Source organism: Ranitomeya variabilis, chromosome 7, assembly GCF_051348905.1.
Source record: "Ranitomeya variabilis isolate aRanVar5 chromosome 7, aRanVar5.hap1, whole genome shotgun sequence".
In the NCBI taxonomy this organism is placed as follows: Eukaryota; Metazoa; Chordata; class Amphibia; order Anura; family Dendrobatidae; genus Ranitomeya; species Ranitomeya variabilis.
This window is the reverse complement of record NC_135238.1, coordinates 61,644,607-61,667,997: the sequence shown is the minus strand read 5'-3', so window position 1 is coordinate 61,667,997 and position 23,391 is coordinate 61,644,607. Positions and strand designations below refer to the sequence as shown.

The 23,391-nt window shown below is 41.3% G+C and overlaps 1 protein-coding gene across 1 annotated transcript in view; it reads right to left on the bottom strand.

The window, feature by feature from the left end:
- Window positions 1-23,391, bottom strand: part of LOC143786017 (uncharacterized) — a 376,109-nt gene that overhangs the window by 292,971 nt on the left and 59,747 nt on the right. Inside the window, exons 9-13 of the mRNA XM_077275186.1 lie at window positions 18,580-18,683; window positions 13,089-13,254; window positions 8,273-8,455; window positions 7,955-8,107; window positions 2,386-2,530 (exon numbers count right to left, since the gene is read on the bottom strand). Coding sequence (XP_077131301.1) covers window positions 2,386-2,530; window positions 7,955-8,107; window positions 8,273-8,455; window positions 13,089-13,254; window positions 18,580-18,683 — 751 coding nt within the window. The remainder of the gene's footprint in view (window positions 1-2,385; window positions 2,531-7,954; window positions 8,108-8,272; window positions 8,456-13,088; window positions 13,255-18,579; window positions 18,684-23,391) is intronic.

Below are 23,391 nucleotides of genomic sequence, written 5' to 3'. Positions count from 1 at the left end.
ACAGCCCGCATCTCATCTCCCCCCCCCCCCCGATAATGGCCCCACAGTCCGGTGAAAAAGAAAAAAAAAAAACTCTCCTCACCTTTCCTTTTGCCCGCGCTGCTCCTGGTGGCTGCAGTCTGCCCAGGACACTGCAGGTGCGCGATGATATGACATCATCGCGCACCCGCAGTGTACTGTCAGAGGCAGAGCGGGGAATGATGGGAGAGGGAGCGTCAGGTGACGCTCTCCTCCATCATTGCATTGAACTATACCGGTGTCATAGACGCCGGTATAGTTAAATGCGGCGGCGGCGGCGGCAGCGGCGGCGGCGGGGGGGGGGGAGGAACAGTGCAGCGGCCCACTACTGGCATCGGCTCTTCTGGCATTTGCCAGAAGTGCCCGATGTCCAGCCCGGCCCTGCCCTGACCTGCCGGCCCGGGGCCCCTGACCTGCGGGGCCCGGTCGCAATGGCGACCGCTGCGACCGCGGTCGTTACGCCCCTGTTGTCATCCCTGTAGCATTTCGTCTTCCTTTGCCACATAATTTTAGGATTCATAATGTGTTTCACCAGTCTCTACCCAAAAAATATGTTGCGTCCTCTGAACCATCACCACCACCTCAATCTCCGTTCATTGTTGATGGGAATTTAGAGTTTCAGATAGCCAAGATTGTGGATCGTTGCTTGGTTTGTCGGTCACTTCAGTATCTGGTACACTGGAAGTTTTACGATCCTGAAAAGAGAATGTGGGTACTAACAACTGATGTCCATGCGGTCAGGTTGATCCGGTCCTTTCACGTGGCACACCCTGATAGACCAGGCCATGAGATTCCGGAGGTCCCTCTTAAAAGGAGGGTACTGTCATGGGTTTACAGTGACAGAAAGGGGCTAAAAGACCAAAGTGTCTGATTTCATGTAAAAGCACTGTAGCCCCTTTGGTGAGGGTCTGAGTGGTCATACCTGTGCCAATCTTAATTTTATGGCATATTCTATAAATCTGTCAACTTTGCACTTTAGCAATAACAAAATAACAGTATGAATATACAGAGCAAAATAGTTTATTCCTCCTTCAATAACATTCTTTACACTTTTCTATGTGATGTAATCTTCCATTCCAGCCAACAAAAATGTCATAAATTCAACCATGTTTTATGGGTTCTTACTATAATAGTTTTACATGGAGTATCAAGCCTACATGTGTGGCATTATCGCCAAGCGTAATTTTTCTTAGTAGCTTACCCTGCAGGTATAATCAGACTGTTTCAGTTTTGGATGTCAGCCTTGCTATTTAATGCAGACTAATAAAAATCAGACTTTCCATAGGAGCGGAGGAGGTGAGGGTTGGGGGTGTTTAATTAAAAACTGTAGAACAGCCACAGGCATGAAATGCGCATAGATCGCTAATAGTTGGCACATTTGTACTTTTAAAGTTGTAGGATTTTAATAACTAGTTTGGCATGCCAACTTGCCATGGCCAATGTCTTACATCAGTTATTGTCGGCTCGGGGAGGCACTACTAGTAAAAAAAAACCCTACTGTAATGTATAATGCAGAAAATGAAGCGCTGCTCCTCCACTCCACTGCTGATTAACCAATATGCCCGTCTAATAGCAATAGATATATTAGGCAAATGCGGGAAAAGTTATATATAATATACATATACATATATAATACAAAGCCTTGATGGACAAATAAGACCAACAAAGTTTTCATATATATACTTTTTCCTATTGTAATTAATTTGATTGAGCATTTAAAGGGAATCTGTCAGAAGGTCTTTGATATTTACTCTGAGGGCAGCATAATATTGGGCAAGACAGCCTGATTTCAGGGATGTGTCACTTACTAGGCTGTGTGCTGTAGTTTCAATACAATCAGTGTTTTATCAGCAGGAGAATATTTCTACAGGACTAGGTCTCACGTGCATGGCAGTCAGGCTATTCTGTATAACCCCGCCCCCACCACTGATTGGTAGTTTGGATGTGGGTGTGGTTATACACAGCTCAGCATTTAAGCACTACTATATGCTACAACAGAGAAAACAAGGAATCAAGAAAAACTGCATCAAGCAGCTCAGTAAGTCACATATTACTGGAATCCGGGTCTTAGCCTCTACATCATGCTGCTCTCAAACAGCATAACAAAAACCTGCTGCCAGATTCCTTTTAATAACTTTGCACGCACAGTTTGCAAGGCAGCAGAATTTTTGGTGGATGAATCTCTAAGCTAATGAGGCGAATAGTAGCGTCCATGTATAAGGGCTGGAACACAATATCCAAGATATCACCATAAGTAAATCTGGACATGGACTGATCAGCTAGTCCAATGCTGGGATGTGAAGTTTTAATTCTATATCGAAAACCAGTTTTAGACACATGGACTGAATTTGCATCTTTTGGCCTTACCTTGTGTTGATGTCTCACGTCGGAGTGTTTGTCGCACTAAATATATTAGTTCTTGGCTTGGACACTTCATAGCAGTATAGTATGCCGCAATCCGTATCTCTTCTGACTCTTCCAGGTCACGGTACAGCTGAAATAACGTGTCCCACTACGAACAAGTGAAATTCAGATTAAAGTCTGAGACTACGTCAGTAATCTGTGACCTGTGATAATGACGGATGATACTACAAGAGACTATGGGTGAAAACAAGATTGATGTACACCATGTCTCAAGTGCCAAGAAATCTCTCCCTATAGACCATATAGCCCATACACATTGTTTCACATCCTGCTTTAAATGAGAAACATTAGGATTCCTAAAAAAAAAAGCAAAGAACACATGACTATCCCAAACAAAAGATGCAGAATATGGTGCGGAAATGTATTTATTTATTTTTAAAAGGCGGTCAGTGGGAGATGAATATAACTCTATCAGGATTAGAAAAATCCTGCCATATAAAAACAGTCAGTTGGAACTGAGCCTTAGCTGTGGGTCAAGTAAAAAAAAAAAGAAATATATATATATATATATATATATATATATATATATACACTCACTGGCCACTTTATTAGGTACACCTGTCCAACTTCTTGTTAACACTTAATTTCTAATCAGCCAATCACATGGCGGCAACTCAGTGCATTTAGGCATGTAGACATGGTCAAGACAATCTCCTGCAGTTCAAACCGAGCATCAGTATGGGGAAGAAAGGTGATTTGAGTGCCTTTGAACGTGGCATGGTTGTTGGTGCCAGAAGGGCTGGTCTGAGTATTTCAGAAACTGCTGATCTACTGGGATTTTCACGCACAACCATCTCTAGGGTTTACAGAGAATGGTCCGAAAAAGAAAAAAAATCCAGTGAGCGGCAGTTCTGTGGGCGGAAATGCCTTGTTGATGCCAGAGGTCAGAGGAGAATGGGCAGACTGGTTCGAGCTGATAGAAAGGCAACAGTGACTCAAATCGCCACCCGTTACAACCAAGGTAGGCCTAAGAGCATCTCTGAACGCACAGTGCGTCGAACTTTGAGGCAGATGGGCTACAGCAGCAGAAGACCACACCGGGTACCACTCCTTTCAGCTAAGAACAGGAAACTGAGGCTACAATTTGTACAAGCTCATCGAAATTGGACAGTAGAAGATTGGAAAAACGTTGCTTGGTCTGATGAGTCTCGATTTCTGCTGCGACATTCGGATGGTAGGGTCAGAATTTGGCGTAAACAACATGAAAGCATGGATCCATCCTGCCTTGTATGGAGCATCTTTGGGATGTGCAGCCGACAAATCTGCGGCAACTGTGTGATGCCATCATGTCAATATGGACCAAAATCTCTGAGGAATGCTTCCAGCACCTTGTTGAATCTATGCCACGAAGAATTGAGGCAGTTCTGAAGGCAAAAGGGGGTCCAACCCGTTACTAGCATGGTGTACCTAATAAAGTGGCCGGTGAGTGTATATATATATATATATATATATATATATATATATATATATTTCAATTTAATATTTTAATTAATTCTTTTAAGTAAAATGCAAGTAATTAAAAAACATTAAAAATAACCTTCTTCACTGTCAAATAATGATTACGCATTGGTATTGAGATAAATGGGATAGTTGGCACAGCAAAAGTGGACTTCTCACCCTTAAGAGCACTGTCCCTTTTCCAAAAATCCCCTGCTGCACTTTCTCATGAAAAAATAAAATTGTGCTTTACTCACTATCCCCAGGTCCAACACTGAGTCTCTTGTGCTTCTCCCGGTATCCGATATTGGCTTTGGTACTAAGGGAATGTCAACAGCTCATCAGCCAATCAGTGAGCTGCTCCTGTAGAAGGAACACCTACTTCATAACTTCTGAGCTCATTGATTGGCTGTGGTGCCAATGTGATATCAGCTCAGCAGCCAATGCCAGACTGCGGGAGCAGCAGCAGAGACTCAACGCTGGACCAGGGGATGGGGAGTAATGCATGGCTAATAAAATACAGCTGTGGGACAAGGGTTTTTTTGAAAGAGGACAAACCTTTTAAATCCCATTCAGGTGTCCGAGTTTTGCATACATGTAAGCCAAGCCATGTCCGAGTTTGGTCCAATTTACAGCCCAAATTCACACCTGTCAATGGATGGGTCCGTGATGTAACGGCAGCACATGAAAGCCATCCATGTTGGATCAACGTGCTGTCCTTTAACAAATAAATACAGATGTGTGCATTCAGCCTGTAAGAGACAGGACAGACTGACATCTTTTTTATTTCTGTTTTGCTGGCAACATATTTTAGGCATTTCCCACTGTGAGACCTTCAGTGATCTCCTCCTCTAAGACCGCAGGGTGATCCGCGAGGAGAGCGGCATGTGGAGATTTCCTGCTGGCACGTCTCTACAGCGTTACGTTCTTCAGCATTCCTCCTGAGCCACTGACATTCTCCAGTCGGCTCTGTTTTTACAGTCAATTGAACACTGAGCCTAAAACAAGACGTGTCCCAAATACAATAACTAAGCCTTCATTAGATAGTCAGGATTCCAACATATTCTTCATTAACGAAGCCCCTGAATCAGCTGAAGGGTGGGATTCCAAAATATGGTTTGCCGACATACTGTGAGAAATAGATCTTTGATTTCCAGCCGGCAGCCGATCAAACATATGGCTGCTAGTCTGGTGAACAGTAGCTGCTAGTCTAGTCTATATTCATACCAGCCACTGGTCTTCAATATTAGGACTAAGGTCACACAGGGCGTTTTTGCTGCTTTTTTATGCTAATTTTCAGGTGCGTTTTACAGTACCGACCAAGCCTATGAGATTTCAGAAATCTCATGCACACACATTGCCTTTTTTTGTCATCCGTATTTTGTGCTTTGTATGGTTTTTTGGACATAGAGCATGTCACTTCTTTCAGCGTTTTTGTCAACATTTTTCACCCATTGAGTTGAATGGGTGGTAAAAATGCACCAAAAAATGCAGGTATCAGGTTTTGCTACGCTTTTAGTGCCAAAACCTGATTCTATCAAATAGGACTTTTTTTTTCAACACTAAACTTTATCAGCATGCACAAAAGACAAATCCAGCATGCCAAAACCACAGAAAAAAAACACAAAAATGCATCAAAAATGCAAGGAAAACATGAAAAAAAAAACACTGAAAAAATGCCCAGTGTGAACTTGCCCTAAACATCTACTACCATGATCCATGTACATTACAGACTAACGATCCTGATGAATGCAAACTGGAAAGTCAGTGAAACACAACACTCTGCTTCTTTCTTGTGAGTCTTCTTCAAGGACAGTCACAAATAATTTGACATTTGAGAAGAGCTAACCTTTTGAAATTCACCAAATTTTTCCTAAAATGTATATTTGAATTGCAAATACTGAAAAGCCTCGAATTACCTTGAGAAGATGTGTGCAATACAACTGAAATTTCTTGTGCATGGGCCCACTAAGAGGCCATCTGCCGCGGCCCACTAAGAAGTCATCTGCCGCGGCCCACTAAGAGGCCATCTGCCGCGGCCCACTAAGAGGTCATCTGCTGCGGCCCACTATGAGGTCATCTGCCGCGGCCCACTAAGAGGCCATCTGCCGTGGCCCACTAGGAGGTCATCTGCCACGGCCCACTAAGAGGTCATCTGCCGCGGCCCACTAAGAGGCCATCTGCCGTGGCCCACTAAGAGGTCATCTGCCGTGGCTCACTAAGAGGCCATCTGCCGTGGCCCACTAAGAAGTCATCTGCCGCGGCCCACTAAGAGGCCATCTGCCGTGGCCCACTAAGAGGTCATCTGCCGCGGCCCACTAAGAGGCCATCTGCCGTGGCTCACTAAGAGGCCATCTGCCGTGGCCCACTAAGAAGTCATCTGCCGCGGCCCACTAAGAGGCCATCTGCCGTGGCCCACTAAGAGGCCATCTGCCGTGGCCCACTAAGAGGTCATCTGCCGCGGCCCACTAAGAGGCCCTCTGCCTAGTCCTGTGACCCACGGAAAACATCCTTTAACCATGCATTTTTATAAACGATGTATGCAGGGGCCAGGACTTGAGGATGACCATCCATTTTAGTGCCAGCCTTATGGAGGAGCCCAATCTTGCATAGTGATCAGTTGCACCAATCAATACTGAAAAAAATTATCATATTCTCAAAAAAATGGGGATGATGGTGAATAAGTAATCATTGAAAAATGGCTCAATTCTTAAGTCCTGACCCAACTTTTTTGGCAGCACAGCAATAAAATTCCCCCCAAAATTATATTTTCTTACCCATCACACTCCAAAGAAAACCCCAAGAAGATAGAATATTTATAAAGCAATGTGAAACGGCATCAGCTCCGCTCTTTTTCGCACATGTGACCGCCCTACTTTTCTGCCCTACTTTTCTGATGACCACTCACTACCTTTTCATCACCCCTATCTGGTTCTCAAGTCCTTTCCACTCTACAAAAATCATCATTACCATCAAAATCAACATCATCATCATCAACATTACCATTAACATCATCATCAATTATTCAACTAACAGTTATCTCAGTGTGGGAAATATCCTCGGCTCCTTGCCCCTACTATTGATTCCCACCTCTTGTTTTGCCCTGACTCAAGAGTGCCTCTACCAGCTTCAATGCTATTGCGACCAGGGCTGAAAAAGCCATTAACACAGCTAGGTGCCTGAATCATGTCCTCCATCTCATCCACCAACATATCATCCAAGTACAAATGTTCTTTGATCATTTCATCCAATAAATCACCGGGAAGAATTTGTTATTGTGAAATATCTTCCTTAACCCCTGAAGTTTTTTTCTACTTCATCTGAGAGCAGCCTTTTATAGGCAAAGAGAAACCACCGCTGGCGCCTGCCTGCAGAAGGGGATTTTTTTCAAGATGCATATATATATAATATTCAGCATGTAAAATAGGGGGCAGGTCACTGAGGGATACCTAATCAGAGCACCACATGAAGACCCCCACAGGCCGCCCCAGGGCACCAGCATATCATTAACTCAAAACTGAAAATAAAGATTAAACAACAACCACAAGACGGATTTCATCACCAGGTATCATTGTAATCAGTATAACGACGCCGACCTGACACTGTCTGTAGGTTACTGTGCACCATCCTGCTGACAGGTTCCCTTTAAATACTTTTTACTACCCCTCGCTATGGTTGTGACCTGCACTAGAGTTAGAGCTTGGAGTAGGAAGAAGTTTAGGACTAGAATTCTTGCTATGACTAAGGTCAGAGTATAGGACTAGAATTCGAGATAATGGCAGGGTTTGGGTTTGGCTTTAGATGATAAGATAGCTACACAAAAAACACAAAAATGTAATAGGAATACAATAAATCATAATTTTTCATTTTTTAAACTATATATTAGATTTTAGGAAAAAGCTGAAAATAGAGGAACAGCGGGCAAAGTATAATTGCATCAATATTTTCTTAAAATTACCCATGCTGTGCCATCGAGTGGAAATGCTGTTTAAAGATGGGAGATACTTCAAGGCATCATTGTGGATGAAGACTGTGCTGTAAAACAAAGGACTTCTAGACTCTCGCAGACACTTACATTGGCGGAGCAGGGAATCCTCCTGAATGCGTCCACCGCGGCCAGCCTGGTACCTTCACGATTGGTTTTCAGGAGAGCACACAAGCTGAGTGTAGGTATTAGCGAACTTGCCGCCCTTCCAGCATTTCCTACAGCCTTTAAAAAGCCCTGCATCTAAACAAAGATGAGAAAACAAAGATAAAATGATCTAATATTCCAAAACTTCCAAAGTAATAATCAGTTTGATTCCATATTAGTGTTACAATGTAAGAAATTCACACTGAGGCTTCTTCTCTGATGGGCTTTATTAATGTTCACCCATCATCACTTTACCTGTACCTGTTGTATTCCCTCGGGTTCTTGTGCTGTACAGTTATTTCCCAGGCGTTCTTTCAAAATATTCATCACATTTTGTACTTCCAGGAGTTCATGACAGGCTCTATTGGCCAAGCAGAAGTGATGGACCATGGAGGTGATGGCCAGGTATGCACTCAGTCCAGCTCCGGGGTCCTGGAGCAAAAACTGGGAAACACAATCCATAATTTATGCTATTGTAAAGCAAAAATGCCCAAACTCTCCTGCCGGGGAAAACGTGTTATAGGGAATATATCAAAGCCTGTACCCAGGACATGTCTTAGGCTCTGTACGATTGTCTTTGGTTTACTCATGGAAATGCCAAACAATACAGTGTACACCCAAAGTTGCCATTGGTACCATTATTAGTTCATTGCATAAAGCAGATCAGTAATATGAAGCGCTACTTAAGATGTTATTTTAATATACCATTATTTAGTGATCAATTATTAAAGGAGTTTTAAAGAATCTTGGTTGGGAATCTCTGGTGGAAAAGTGTCCATTGGGTATAAATGTATATTCAGGATCATTCCAGCAAGTGGACAGTAGATTTAGGAATGAAAGTAGGATCAGCCATGTTTAGTATTCCCATTATCTGTCAATTTGTATCTATCGTGTCACCTATCTATTTATCTAATATCTATCTATTTTCTGTCTATTTTCTAGCTACCTATTCTCTATCTATTATCTATCCTCTATATATCTATGATCTATCTAATATCTATCTCATATCACATATCTATCTCATGTATCTATTATCTATCTATCTACCTATCTATCTATCTATCTATCTATCTATCTATCTATCTATCTATTATCTATCTATCTATCTATCTATCTATTATCTATATATCTATCTATCTATCTATCTATCTATTATCTATCTATATATCTATCTATATTCTATCTATTATCTAACTATCTATTATCTATATATCTACAGTATCTATTATCTAATATCTATCTCATATCACATATCTATCTATCTATCTATCTATCTATCTATCTATCTATCTATCTACAGTATCTATTATCTATCTATATTCTATCTATCTATATTCTATCTATCTATTATATATCTATCTCTCTAGCTATCTATTACCTATCTACAGTATCTATTATCTATCTATATTCTATCTTTCTATTATCTATTATCTATCTATCTATATTCTATATATCTATATTCTATCTATCTATTATCTATCTATATTCTATTTATCTATTATCTATCTATCTATCTATCTATCTATCTATTATCTATCTATATTCTATCTATCTATATTCTATCTATATTTTATCTATTATCTATCTATCTATCTATCTATCTATCTATCTATCTATCTCTCTAGCTATCTATTACCTATCTATCGATATTCTATCTATCTATTATCTATCTATCTATCTATCTATCTATCTCATTCCTTCTATCTATCTATATTCTATCTATCTATCCTCTATCTATCTCATATCTATCAAAAAAGATGGAAGCAGCACTCCTTGTTGTGTAGAAAAATATGCTATTTAATAGCCCATGAGAAAACGAAAGTGAGAGTCTTCTTGTGACTGGAAGTGGACAACAGTCGTTACATCTGAGATTACAGTACGATAAATGCTTTTACCCTAGAATGCAATTCTAACTTGATCTTATCTTTTCACTGGTTTTCTCAGATTGAAAAGTGTGCAGATCTCTTTCTATCATACACAGACATACAGCGTTATATGTAACTACTGAGAAGTGCAGTAGGATTATTTACCTCATTATATCTTTATGGATGTTTAATATTTTTACTGACTGAAGTTGTTGTGGTTCAAGTAACATAAGACTATGTGTTTAGAACTATAAGACTTATGTCAGCTATGTTCTCAGATAACTTACCTGACAAACCTGAACCCCCGATAAGATGTTGAAAAATGGAGTAATTCTTCTGTATATCACTGAACGCTGCTGATACCAAGGGGGTATGATCTGGCATGAGGGGTATGAAATGCGCCTGGCCATAATATACCCAGGGTATAATCAAGCCTAGGCCGATGTAACCCCGGTACAGTCTATGGCCTGTCACACTGGTACTCGGAATCGGTGAGGGTCACAGAGGTGGAACCACCAGCGATCGGGAAGTTAACTCTTACTCAATGTATAGGGGATAACTTACAAACCTGAGAATATTCCTCAAAGTGTTATTTTGTGAACCTGAAGCAACTACAAGTAAGAACAGCTGAGCCATGAAACAGTAGACCTCACAAACTCGCAAAGTAGGGCTGCCAAAAGCTGTTGCAAAAATATCACGTACATTTTCTACAGAATCGCCCACTACGGAATGACAAACTATCTCCAGTGGTAACACCAGCACAAGTATTAAGAGTCAGGAAAAGGGTTTCCATGGTCAAGAAGCTGCACATAAGCCCAAAATCACCAGCACAATGTCATGCGTTGATTGGAGTGGTGCAAAGCATGGCGCCGCCGGACCTCAGAGCAGTGGAAACATGTTCTTGGAGTGAAAAATCATGTTGCACATGGCAGTCTGATGGACGAAAACTGGGAGTGGGTAATGCTCAGAAGCCAGAATGTGAAGGAATGTGGACAATGGTCCAATATGGGGCTGGTTTTTCAGGGTTTGGGCTAGACCAAAATTGAAGAGAAATCATAATATTAGAGGGTCTACAGTAAATACAGGTGTGATGATCAGCAGACCACATATATTTAACCATAAAGGTATATGTAAGGTAACATTAGTAATGTGTATTGGTAGAAACAATAATAAGTGATGAGCACATGGTCCCTTTAAATGACAAATGTATGAAATGTCAGTGCTGCAGCCGCGATGAGAAGCAGACTGTATTCATTTTACACATAATCAAATGGAAAATTCTTCTGAACAACTGTATAGAATTATTTTCAGCTGTCCTAAGTTATACTGCTGACCTTAAGAGAATTAGCATTGTAATACACACAAGATGTCAAAGGCAATGAGTCATACATCGTCAATATCAATGCTGGACTTTTTCATTTGTAAAACTAGCTTATTTTCTTTACAGCAGAGCATTTTTCAGTCTTTATTCACTGTTTTCTATTAAAAAAATACATAATATTTGACCAGCGTAAAAAAAAAGAGTAATTGATGCCATGCTCAAACCCTAATCCGAGCTAAAGAGTTGTCAGTTGGGGTGTTGTGCACAGGATCCATTGACTTCCGCGGGGTGCGACTACGGCTCCAATTTCAGGTTGGATATTGAAGTCATATTGGGTATTCTGTGCCTAAGGGCGCGCTCACGCAAGTGTATAAGGTTTCACACTGTGCTTTGGCACCAGTTCGTTGGTCCCGTTAGGGCTTACATCTGAAACCCCGGCAAAACTGGTTTCGGGCGTATGCACCAACTTGGCCATAGACTATAATGGTGAACGTGAGCATGATTTTTTGGGCGATACACCTACTGGAGAGAGACATGTAGATGCAGTCTACTACGTCTGAGTGTCCACCTCTGGTAGAAGTAAAAATGATGCACGACAGAGCACATGTTCACTCTGTCGGCACCATTATAGTCTATGGTCCCATCAGTGCATACGCCCGAAACCAGTTTTGCCGGGAGTTCAGACGTAAGCCCAAACAGGACCAATGAAGACTGAGTGCCAGCACCATAACTGGGACGAGTACTATCTGATGTTTTATCTGATAGCACTTGGACCAATGTTATACTATGGGGCAGAACAAATCATGCACCCATAGAGTCTATGGGTGTGTGTAAAACATTGGACTGCTCACGGATGACATCTGCAGACTCAGACAGTGGAAAAGATGGCGAAATTAAGTTCTCCGTCTTCTCCACAGTTGTGATGCGATTCTCTCATGACAGCCTAAAGGTACCGTCACACTAAACGATATCGCTAGCGATCCGTGACGTTGCAGCGTCCTCGCTAGCGATATCGTTTAGTTTGACAGGCAGCAGCGATCAGGATTCTGCTGTGATGTCGCTGGTCGCTGAATAAAGTCCAGAACTTTATTTGGTCGTCCGATCGCCGTGTATCGTTGTGTTTGACACCAAAAGCAACGATACCAGCGATGTTTTACACTGGTAACCAGGGTAAACATCGGGTTACTAAGCGCAGGGCCGCGCTTAGTAACCCGATGTTTACCCTGGTTACCAGCGTAAAAGTAAAAAAAACAAACAGTACATGCTCACCTGCGCGTCTCCCAGCGTCTGCTTCCTGCTCTGACTGAGATCCAGCCCTAAAGTGAAAGTGAAAGCACAGCGGTGACGTCACCGCTGTGCTGTTAGGGCCGGAGCTCAGTCAGTGTCAGGAAGTAGACGCTGGGGACGCGCAGGTGAGCATGTACTGTTTGTTTTTTTTACTTTTAAGCTGGTAACCAGGGTAAACATCGGGTTACTAAGCGCGGCCCTGCGCTTAGCAACCCGATGTTTACCCTGGTTACCCGGGACCTCGGCATCGTTGGTCGCTGGAGAGCGGTCTGTGTGACAGCTCTCCAGCGATCAAACAGCGACGCTGCAGCGATCGACATCGTTGTCGCTATCGCTGCAGTGTCGCTTAATGTGACGGTACCTTTATTCTTGTGCCTAATGAGTAATGATGAGTAATTTTGATTCACTGATAGGAAGGAACCAACCAAATTACTATTGAGAACTTTTTTTGCGTTATTAAAGTATTACTTTGTTAAAGGTTTTAATAAAAATATTTCCAGAATATCTATAAAAACAACCAATACTCGTTTATCAGAGAAACCAAACAGATCAATTAAGAAAAAGTGGATAATTATCAAAACCTTAATTTTTGTTACAAACTTACAGTGAGAGAGCCGATCATGCCGGATGTCGGTTCCGCTATGAACGCCAGTGACCACAGATAGGATTCCACTTTGTCATCTTCTAATTCTTTTGAAAGCAGAATTTCTTTCATTAAACCAACACAGGCTTCAGTTCCACAGGTTGGAAGAGCGTCCAGAAGAGGCTGCCTAAAATAAAAAATAATATATTGTAATGGGAAATTGATGAAAACTGATGTTGGTGTAATCACAAAAGTTGTCAGTGTTGCTCAAATTCGAAAACAGATTTTTATAGTACAAGCAATTTTTTTTTTAATATATCACATATACTACTTTAAAATGTTTCACTTCTTCATTTCTCCACTTTCTTTTCGGACTCCCTTTCTTCTCCTTTTCCCTTTTCCCTGATAATTTACCTTGATTTAATTGATAAAATTTGTCCCGTTAGTGAGGCAAGTTGTCAGCTTACTAAAGGATAAGTTTACAATGGTTGCCCATATTAATTTATAGAAAAAAGGTTAAGGGAATGGCAGGAGGGATGGGCTGCAGAGACACATGGAAAGGAGACTGATGTGGATTCCAAAGGGGTTTCTGTCTCCTCCCAGTGCTGGATTTACAGCAACACTGCTTAGTACTGCTGTATAATGTCCTCAATGATGCTGTTTGTTTGATAAATAAAGGTAAGTGAACATGATCGTCTCTTCTCCTTCTGTATAGTGTATGGAAGGCCGAGTCATAGCAGTTTATTTCTTGAGTGATTAGTTCAGGAGGAAGGGGAAGTAATAGAAGACTATTAGAATAGAGTCTAATAACCAGAAAAATAGCAACTAGCCAAGTGTCATTGAATGAGTGGTCGTTACCATGGATACCTAAGTTACTGCAATGCCCTGCACATGGGGTAATCAGGAGAATTATTCTACATTTATAATTAGAGGCATTTGTTAATATTATTATTATTATTACACCCACTACATATTGTGATAGGATCTTGGAGATGGGAATACCCCTTTAAGGCTGTATTTACAGCATGAGATCCTGTATCAGTTTCAGTGAAAATCAATATTTGCGTAATTTCGAAGCAGAACACATAGAGTTAACTGAACAATTACATTGAATAAAGGCGAGATGGGGCGATTAGGGCAGTGACCAGTAAATAGACCGCTCTGTCATCTCGGATTTGTTGTGTAAGAGCCTTTGTTTTTGGGCGACATGTTTGCATATCCCACATCATTAGCAGGGTGTATTTACTTTACTACACAATACTTTTCAGAACTGTGAGTGATTGGCCGCAGCATATAGTGATATTTATTTATCGTCAATGTATAGTTGGAATCTACGCTCCTCATTTACATGTTCTCTGGGGGTCACCATCTTGGTTGCTGCGTACCCCATAAGCTCTATACTTCCAGGAACTACAGAACTGGTGACTTGGCATCCTTCCAGGGATCAGCAAACAAAAGCATTCGATCCCGTGTATGCAGCTCTGAGATTCACAAGTGCCTGAGAAAATCCACTGGTTTATCTTCGGATGAAGGTTTTTATCATTGAAGATGAGGTGGTTATCTATGGCAATGCATACAACGGTATATGTCAGCACCATGGACAGGGCATCAAATATAATGGAAGCACCTAAGTGATTATCAACAAAACTTATTGCCAGCATGAACATATTGGACCCGATTTATGAAAGTTGTGATGTCGTATTCTGGCTTTGAAAAGTTGCACAATTATGGGGTATCTTAGATGCACTAAAATTAGGCAACTTTTGGCAAACTGGGAGTAGCTGGGGCAAAGCAGAGGAGTGGCGACCGACACTCATCAAATTCATGGAGTTGGGTTTGTGGTGAGGTGCGGACAGAGGGGCACACTACTCGTCCAACACTCCTGAGAGCCCTCTTCATGAATCATGAGCAGATGACTCCACCATGCCTCCTCATCAAGACCAGCATGAACAACATGTTCCTTTAAAAATCTTCTAATGTTTCACTGCAATAGGTTCAAAATGTCAAGGCTTTGAAGTTCTTGAGTCAAGAAACCCCACTATTCACTGCACTGAAATGTCTATGGCTTTCTACCAAGTATCATGCATCTTCAGCTTTAAGAGGTTGTCACCTACGTTTTCATTGATGACCAATCCTTAGGACAGCTCATCAATGTCTGATTGGTCGGGTCCGACACCCGGCATCCCTGCAAATCAGCTGTTTTCGGTGTCAGCGGCAGCGTCCACCGGCCGGAAGTACTCGCTTGCCAAGCTGCTCTGTCTACTTGTAGTGGCTGCCGCAGAGGACTATACATCCACCTCCTATTGATTTGAATAGGAGCCAAATGTGCAGTACCAAGCACCAGCCACTTCTAGTAGATGGAGCAGCTCGGCAGGCGAATACTTCAGGCCGATGGCCGCCATCAATAACAGCTGATAGGCGGGGGTGCCGGTGTCAGACCCCAGCCGATCAGACATTGATGACCTATCCTAAAGATAAGCCATCAATGTAAAAGTAGTCGACAACCTCTTTAAAGGGAAACTGTCAGTCAGATCAACCCCCCCAAACTGCATATTCAGACATACAGGTCTTTGCATTGTAAATATATCAACGTCTTTACATATTTTATTTGTTGCTGCATTCCAGAGCAATTAGTGTTTTCATTCATATGCAGATGAGGTAATAAGTGCTCTGGGTGTGGCAGAGCACTTAACAAGTCTCTCCCTTCATAGGTTATTTTCTCGCCCAGTACCAGCCTCTTTAACTTGATTGATCGCTCTTTGTCTTGTTTGATGTCAGGCAAGGAAATCAGATAGTGCTGAAGAGGCTGGTACTGGGCAGGGAAACAACCTTGGGAGGCAGCGGCTTGGAAAGTGTTCTGACACGCCCAGAGCACATAATACTTAATTTGCATATGAATTAAAATGCTATTTGCTCTGGAATGCAGCAACTCATAGATGATATAAAGGTGTTGATGGATTTAGGTTTCAGAGATCTGCATTGATTGAAATTTGCAGCAATTTATATGTATGCAAAATGTTTGGTAAAATCGTATAGGACAAATAACTATTGTAACTTAGTAAATAGCTGCCACATATGAAACCTTTTCTATGTATTACACATCGCGGCGACAAATGTTCTTGTCTGTCCTTTTGTTTCATATTCTCTTGAATTCTGTTTTCCGGGGATATTCTGCACACTAAGGAGCCATAGCGACTCCATGTGTCGCACACAGGCTCCTAATCCAAATGATACAGCCCTTTAAACAATGAAAAATCCAGAATATTTTGTCCTCAAATTTTACTTTAAAGCCAAGTTTTGAACAAAGTATGAATGTTAAGAGTTTGGTATGAAAGGGGTAAATAGGTTGTATAAAAAATGATACCTTGATGTAATATTTTACTTTTTAATGCTTAAAATTAATGATACAGAAGCCAAGTAGCATTGCAAATGTCCATATTCTCCGGCAAACTAATCAAACAATTGAAATTCAGAGGAGAACAATTGTAATTAGGCATATTTCAAGAACGACTACATTGATTAATACGGAGAATCAGGTCAGAAGTAGCAAGGAAAATGCAGGATTTAAGGGGAATTCATTAGAAAATATCCTTTGTCGGTGAGACCGAATTCTTCGCTGAATTATTTCCTGCCAGCTAAAGAAAGACAATATGGCGAGCATTAAAATGAAACAGATCGCCTGTGATAAATGTCAGTCATGAGTTAGTGAAAGGCGAGGGAAGGACAGGTGCACTTCATCATTGCACAAGGGAGACCCAGACAGTGCTGCCCCGAGGATTACATTTGCATGAGAATGACGGCTTTCTCTGGTGACTCTCGAAGTCATTCTCACTGGGTGAAGTCATTTATATTTTTGGTTCCCTAGGGATAACTCTTGGTTACAGCACAGTTCAGAATGCACGGGGTCGTTAGTTTGGGATGAATGCCATGTCGTAGCCTCACCTACAACAAGAGCCCTTCAAACGAGGAAGATACCGGCCACGCTATGGAATCCTGACTTTTCTTTACCACGATTGCATTTATGGTAGAATACTTACACTCTTTTTGGTGAATTTCAGATTTCCTTCATGTGAATACTTTTCTGCCCAGTGATGACAATTGTATTAACACATGAACAATACTATATCTATATATTTTCTTAGTAGCCTTCCCACTTCCTCCTAATATGGCATTAACTTTGGATTATTTTTAAAGGAACATTCTTCCAAGCTTGCGGGCAATCTGATAAAATAAAATAGCCAATACTCAACTTACAAATCCCCTGTAGCACCAGACAGTGGCATAGCGCTAATAGTGACAGACCATGTGGGCACTATGAGGTCCGTGACCATCATACTGTTTGGGAGCAATTATACTGTATGGAGGGCTGTGCCAAGGCCATCATACTGCATGTGGGGGACTGTGGGGGCCATTATACCGCATTGGGAGATTGATACTATGTTAGGGGTCACTAGTTGGCTATCATACTTTGTGAGGTAGAAACTGTAGGGTCATCATACTGTGTGTGTGGAATGGGAACACTAAGGGGATTCAACAGGAGCAAAATTACTTTGTAGGACTGCAAAGTTGTGAGATTTGCTCTTCTGTGACTGCTGCCTTCGTAGCTGGTATTTCTTATTTTAATAATTAACAGCATTGTTTTTATATATACCGTATATGTAATATCTTCAGACCTAATGAGCCTTGGAAGGGCAACTGCTTTCAAATATCTTTTCAGAGCAATCTGTCCTGTGTGTATATGAGGAATAACACAATTCCTGGCCCTTATGTGACTTATTTTCTGAATTCTTACCAGTTTTCTATAGTTTGCAATCCATTGAAAGCTGGGGAGAGGAGACAGGCTGTAGTGATTTCCTCCATAGACAGCACAGCACAGAGAGGGAAGCTAGCGCACAATAACAAGCTGCAGCAACATGGAGGAGATTATACAGCAGAGCAGAGCTGTCTTGATCTGAATCAAACTCTGATGTGATGGAAAACACTAGTTACAGAGCTCTGCATTGTGTTTTTCTGTCTGCCTCTGCCTGTTTCCTCTCCCTACTCTTTACTCCTTCTACCCCTCTCCTCTCCATAGAAGATAATGGGATGTCATATGGCACCTACAATCTGTCTCCTCTGAGCACAACTGGAGGGATTTGATCTGGTTTGTCAGAGTGGATAATAAGTTCAGGAGGAAGGGGAGGGAAAGAAGTGTCTGATGAGTGGAGACTGAAGCTTGATTTCTCTGAAAATATATAATACCAACGTTTCACATAATCATTTGCACTATTGATTTATAGAAAGTTTGTTAAAAGTACAGTTCCATTTTAAGTAGAGTGGGGTAATAGGAAACATTAGGCACAGGCCAGCCCATGATTTCAGACAATAACTTGTAAAACTATATGACTAAGAAAACTGCAAGACAATAAAGATAACATAAAATGTACCATGAATATATCAATCATGCATTTTTGAAAATTGCATAATATACTGGTGATTTCGGGGCACAAGGCTAAAGCTGCATAATACTCACCAATTATCTCTACACTTAAATGATGACCTTTGCCAGAGATCAGACAACGCATCAGGGGTCAGAAGTCTCAACTCAAAAACCAAACTCATGAACAGATCTGTGGTCTAGATAGAAAGGGAAAACGAAAAACACAATTCTGTAATTCATATATGTGCTGTAAAATGTCTTATAAGCATTTCATGTTTATGTAGATTACAGCACAGTATGTCCCAAATGGGAACGCATTAATATGCTGGACTTGTACTCAGGCGGTTGGTCGGGCTTATCCCATACACATTGGTCTGGTAAGTATTGCCTGAGAATTTTTCAGGGATTCCGTCATTTTTCTTTTTCTTTTTTTTACATATGTCGACTTCTGTATTAGCACATGACTGATTGATGTGCATATAATAAGAATATGGTTTATGAGCTTAGCCCACCATCAATTTCACAAAAAAAGGTGCTAAGGTGAACCACAGCAGTAGAAAGAGAAGTACACAGGATCCACTGATGGGTCCAATATTCAGACAATGATCTCAAAATCCATCAGAAGTCACACTGATTTTAGACCCAATCACATGCCACTAGGGTCTATTTCTAATGGATCGATTCACAATTAGCCTGTTAGACCTTATTGATACACAGATCTAGCCAAGTTTACATTAACACAGATATAATGGAAAAAAAAGTGTAATATGACTTGTAGCTCGGTATCATTCTATGGGTTATGCAATGTTATTTTAGGCCTTTTAAGTGAGATAACCTTCTGTGACCAGTTATCAAGATGGTTCGTTAGTTGTCAAGTTGGCTACATCTATAATTAATGGCGCTATATAAGTGAGTATAATAAATAAATAAAATAGATGGATATGATAATTTCTTCTGGTTGGCCCTCACACTTAGGGTGCAGTCAGACGGCCATATAATTCGGACCGAGATCAGAATACAGTGCAAGGACGGTCTGTCGGCGCTTCAAACCCAGAAAGACAGCTTCATTTATTTCATGCTCAAATCAGGAGAGCCATGGCCAGTCTGAGTATTAAAGTCCGATCTCATTCCAATTTATACAGACTTATATCGAAAGAAGGTCCTGTGTATTGAAAAATTGGCACTTCAAAACAATAGAACCACAAAGAGCAGAGATGTAATTAAACAACTCGATGCACGAAGAGAACCAAAAATATTGCATTAAAATTTAAAGTTTATTAATTAAAGAATAAAAAAAGGGGTCACAAGACATGAATACAGATATACCCTTAAAAAGGGAACCAGTGAAACAACCTACCCAGAGGTAAAATGCAAGGACCCACAAAACAGCCCCAATTCAGGCAAACCAAATCTCTAACAATAGAGGATTGCATACATAGACCTTATTATCCCAATTGATGGCTTGAAGTATAGTCAATGTTATAATAAAGTGCCTTAAGCATCCTATTGTAAACATACTTAAATAAAAGCCCCCGATTGCATAGAGGTGAGAACATCTCTCATATCATATTGCAACTATTATGAAAATATATATATTACCTGAATATAAGGGCTGTAAAGGTGGGCACTGCTGAATGGTAGTAATGCTGGTGGTCTAATGGTTCCCCTGCGCCCCGACGCGCGTTTTGCCCGTAGCTTCTTCCGGGGGCATGAAGAACTCTAGCCTGGGAATTTTTCTGAATATTTTCTCACGCTAGCGTTCATAAGAGTTTATGCCACCAGGGGGAGCAGCACCACAAGTCAGCAATGCTGCATTCCATTCATTCCCCAGTTTTTACAGCCAGGTGCAGCTGCATTAGCAGGCTCCTGGTTGTAAAATTATTTAACCCCTTCAGATGCATTTACATCGTGGGACATGACTGTACAGTGGACAGGTATGGGACATTGGTGCATTTTTATGTTTCCATTTTTTTTTTCAGAAGATCGAGGGTCGTCAGTTGGATTGAGAGTACAATAAAGATATTAAAACCCCATGTTTATTTATTTCATTAAAATACTTTATTCATAATGTATGTGTGTTTATTTAACCCTTTATTACTATTGGATTAATAATGGATAGGTGTCTTATTGACACCTCTCCATTATTAACCTGGCTTAATGTCACCTTACAATAGCAAGGTGACATTAACCCCTTATTACCCCATATCCCATCGCTACTCGGGAGTGGGAAGAGAGAGGCTAAGTGCTGGAATAGGCGCATCATACAGATGTGCTGGGGGCATATGTTTTTAGCCAGGGGGGTCCTATAACCATGGTCCCTCTCTAGGCTATTAATATCTGCCCTCAGTCACTGGCTTTCCCACTCTGGTGGAGAAAATTGTGCGGGAGCCCACACCAGTTTTTTCTGTGATTTAACCCTTTATTTCAACACCTAGAGCTCCCAAATTTCACACACACACACTTCTAACATTATTAGTGAGGAATATGTAAAAATATAAGGGATACAAAATGGTTTACTGTATGTAAACCATGTCTCATATCCTGTCGGTTTTGATAAGGAGATAGCAAAAGTCTGCAATTGAATTGCCGGCTTTTCTGCTATCTAGCTTTGTATTAAATATAATTATACACTGTATATACTGTATATGTGTTTATTAATGACATATATATATATATATATATATATATCTAATATATAAAGCTGAATGTGTGTGTGTGTGTATGTATGTATGTATGTATGTCCGGGATTGGCATCTGAACCGTAGCAGCTACAGCCACAAAATTTTGCACAGTCACACGTCTGGACCCCGAGAGCGTCATAGGCTATGTTGTGAGGTGAAATTTTAACCCCGCGCTTTCCAATTCACCAAACAATTTTGCCCCTATCTACATAATGGGGAAAAAGTGAAAGGAAAAGTGTTGGAGGCGTCGCAGCTACAGGCACAAAATTTTGCACAGTCACACGTCTGGACCCTGAGAGCGTCAAAGCTATATTGTGAGGTGAAATTTTAACCCCGCGCTTTCCAAGTCACCAAACAATTTTGCCCCTATCTACATAATGGGGAAAAAATGAAAGGAAAAGTGTTGGAGGCAAATTAACAGCTGCCAGATGTGAACAAGGGGGACTTAAAGAATGACAGCGATGGCACCAAAGAGTATATACTGTACAGTTGCTAAGGTGGGGCCCCAACATGGGATAATCACACCACCACGGGGATATGAACACACACAAAATGCGCCACACACTACCACGTGCTCGAACACATATACCACCCTCAGTGCACATTTCACCACACATACACCAACCTCGCCACATAAAAGTAGAAACACAAAAGTCGCCGCTCAAAACTCGCCACGCGCAAAACTCTCCACATGCAAAACTCGCCACACGTGCAAAACTCGCCACACGCAAAACTTGCACACGCAGAAAAATTGCCACACGCAGAAAAATTGCCACATGCACAAAAGTTGCAACACATGCAAAAGTTGCCTCACACAAAACTTGCACATACTCAAAAGGCACCACACATAAAACTCGCCACGCGCAAAACTCGCCATGCGCAAAACTTGCTGCACACAACTTGCTACACTAACCTGTCACATGCAACTCGACACACAAAAAGTTGCTACACGCATGTCGCCACACAAAACTCATCTCACAAAAGTCCCTACATGCATGTCGCCACACGCAACTCAACACACACAACTTGACACACGAAACTCGCCCTAAAACACACACAAGTCTGGTATCCTTCAAAAATAAAAATCTGATTAATAAGCAGACAAACTACAAGAGCAACAAATGTACCATATAGGAATCCGGCAGCTGTCAGTCACATGACCAGTCTATTATGTGTATGTGTGAGCTAATATATACTGCCAGGGGGTGGGCTTACTGTTGGCTGGGGATTTATCAGGCTGCCATTTTAGCTTACAAATACTGAGGTAAAAATACTGACCAAATAACGTGTGAACGAGGGCTAATACAGGAGGAGATGGCATACAGCTATATACTATATACAGGAGATGACACACAGGTATATACTATTTACAGGGGAGATGACACACAGGTATATACTATATACAGGAGGAGATGACACACAGATATATACTATATACAGGAGAGATGACACACAGGTATATACTATATAGAGGAGGAGATGACATACAGGTACATACTACATACAGGAGGAGATGACATACAGGTATATACTATATACAGGAGGAGATGACACACAGGTATATACTATATACAGGAGCAGATTACCTACAGGTATATAGTATATACAGGAGGAGATGACACAGGTATATGCTATGTATAGGAGGAGATGACATACAGGTATATACTATATACAGGAGATGACACACAGATATATACTATATATAGGTGAGATGACACACAGGTATATACTATATACAGGAGATTACATACAGGTATATCTAATATATAAAGCTGAATGTGTGTATGTATGTATGTGTGTATGTCCGGGATTGGCATCTGTACCGTCGCAGCTACAGCCACAAAATTTTGCACAGTCACACGTCTGGACCCCGAGAGCGTCATAGGCTATGTTGTGAGGTGAAATTTTAACCCCGCGCGTTCCAATTCACCAAACAATTTTGCTCCTATCTACATAATGGGGAAAAAGTGAAGGGAAAAGTGTTGGAGGAAAATTGACAGCTGCCAGATGTGAACAATGAGGACTTAAAGAATGAGAGCGATGGCGACAAAGAGTATATACCGTACAGTTGCTAAGGTGGGGCCCCGACATGGGATACTCACCACACACGGGGATATGAACACAAACACAAAATGCGCCACACACTACCACGTGCTTGAACACATATACCACCCTCAGCACACATTTCACCACACACACACACCAACCTCGCCACATAAAAGTC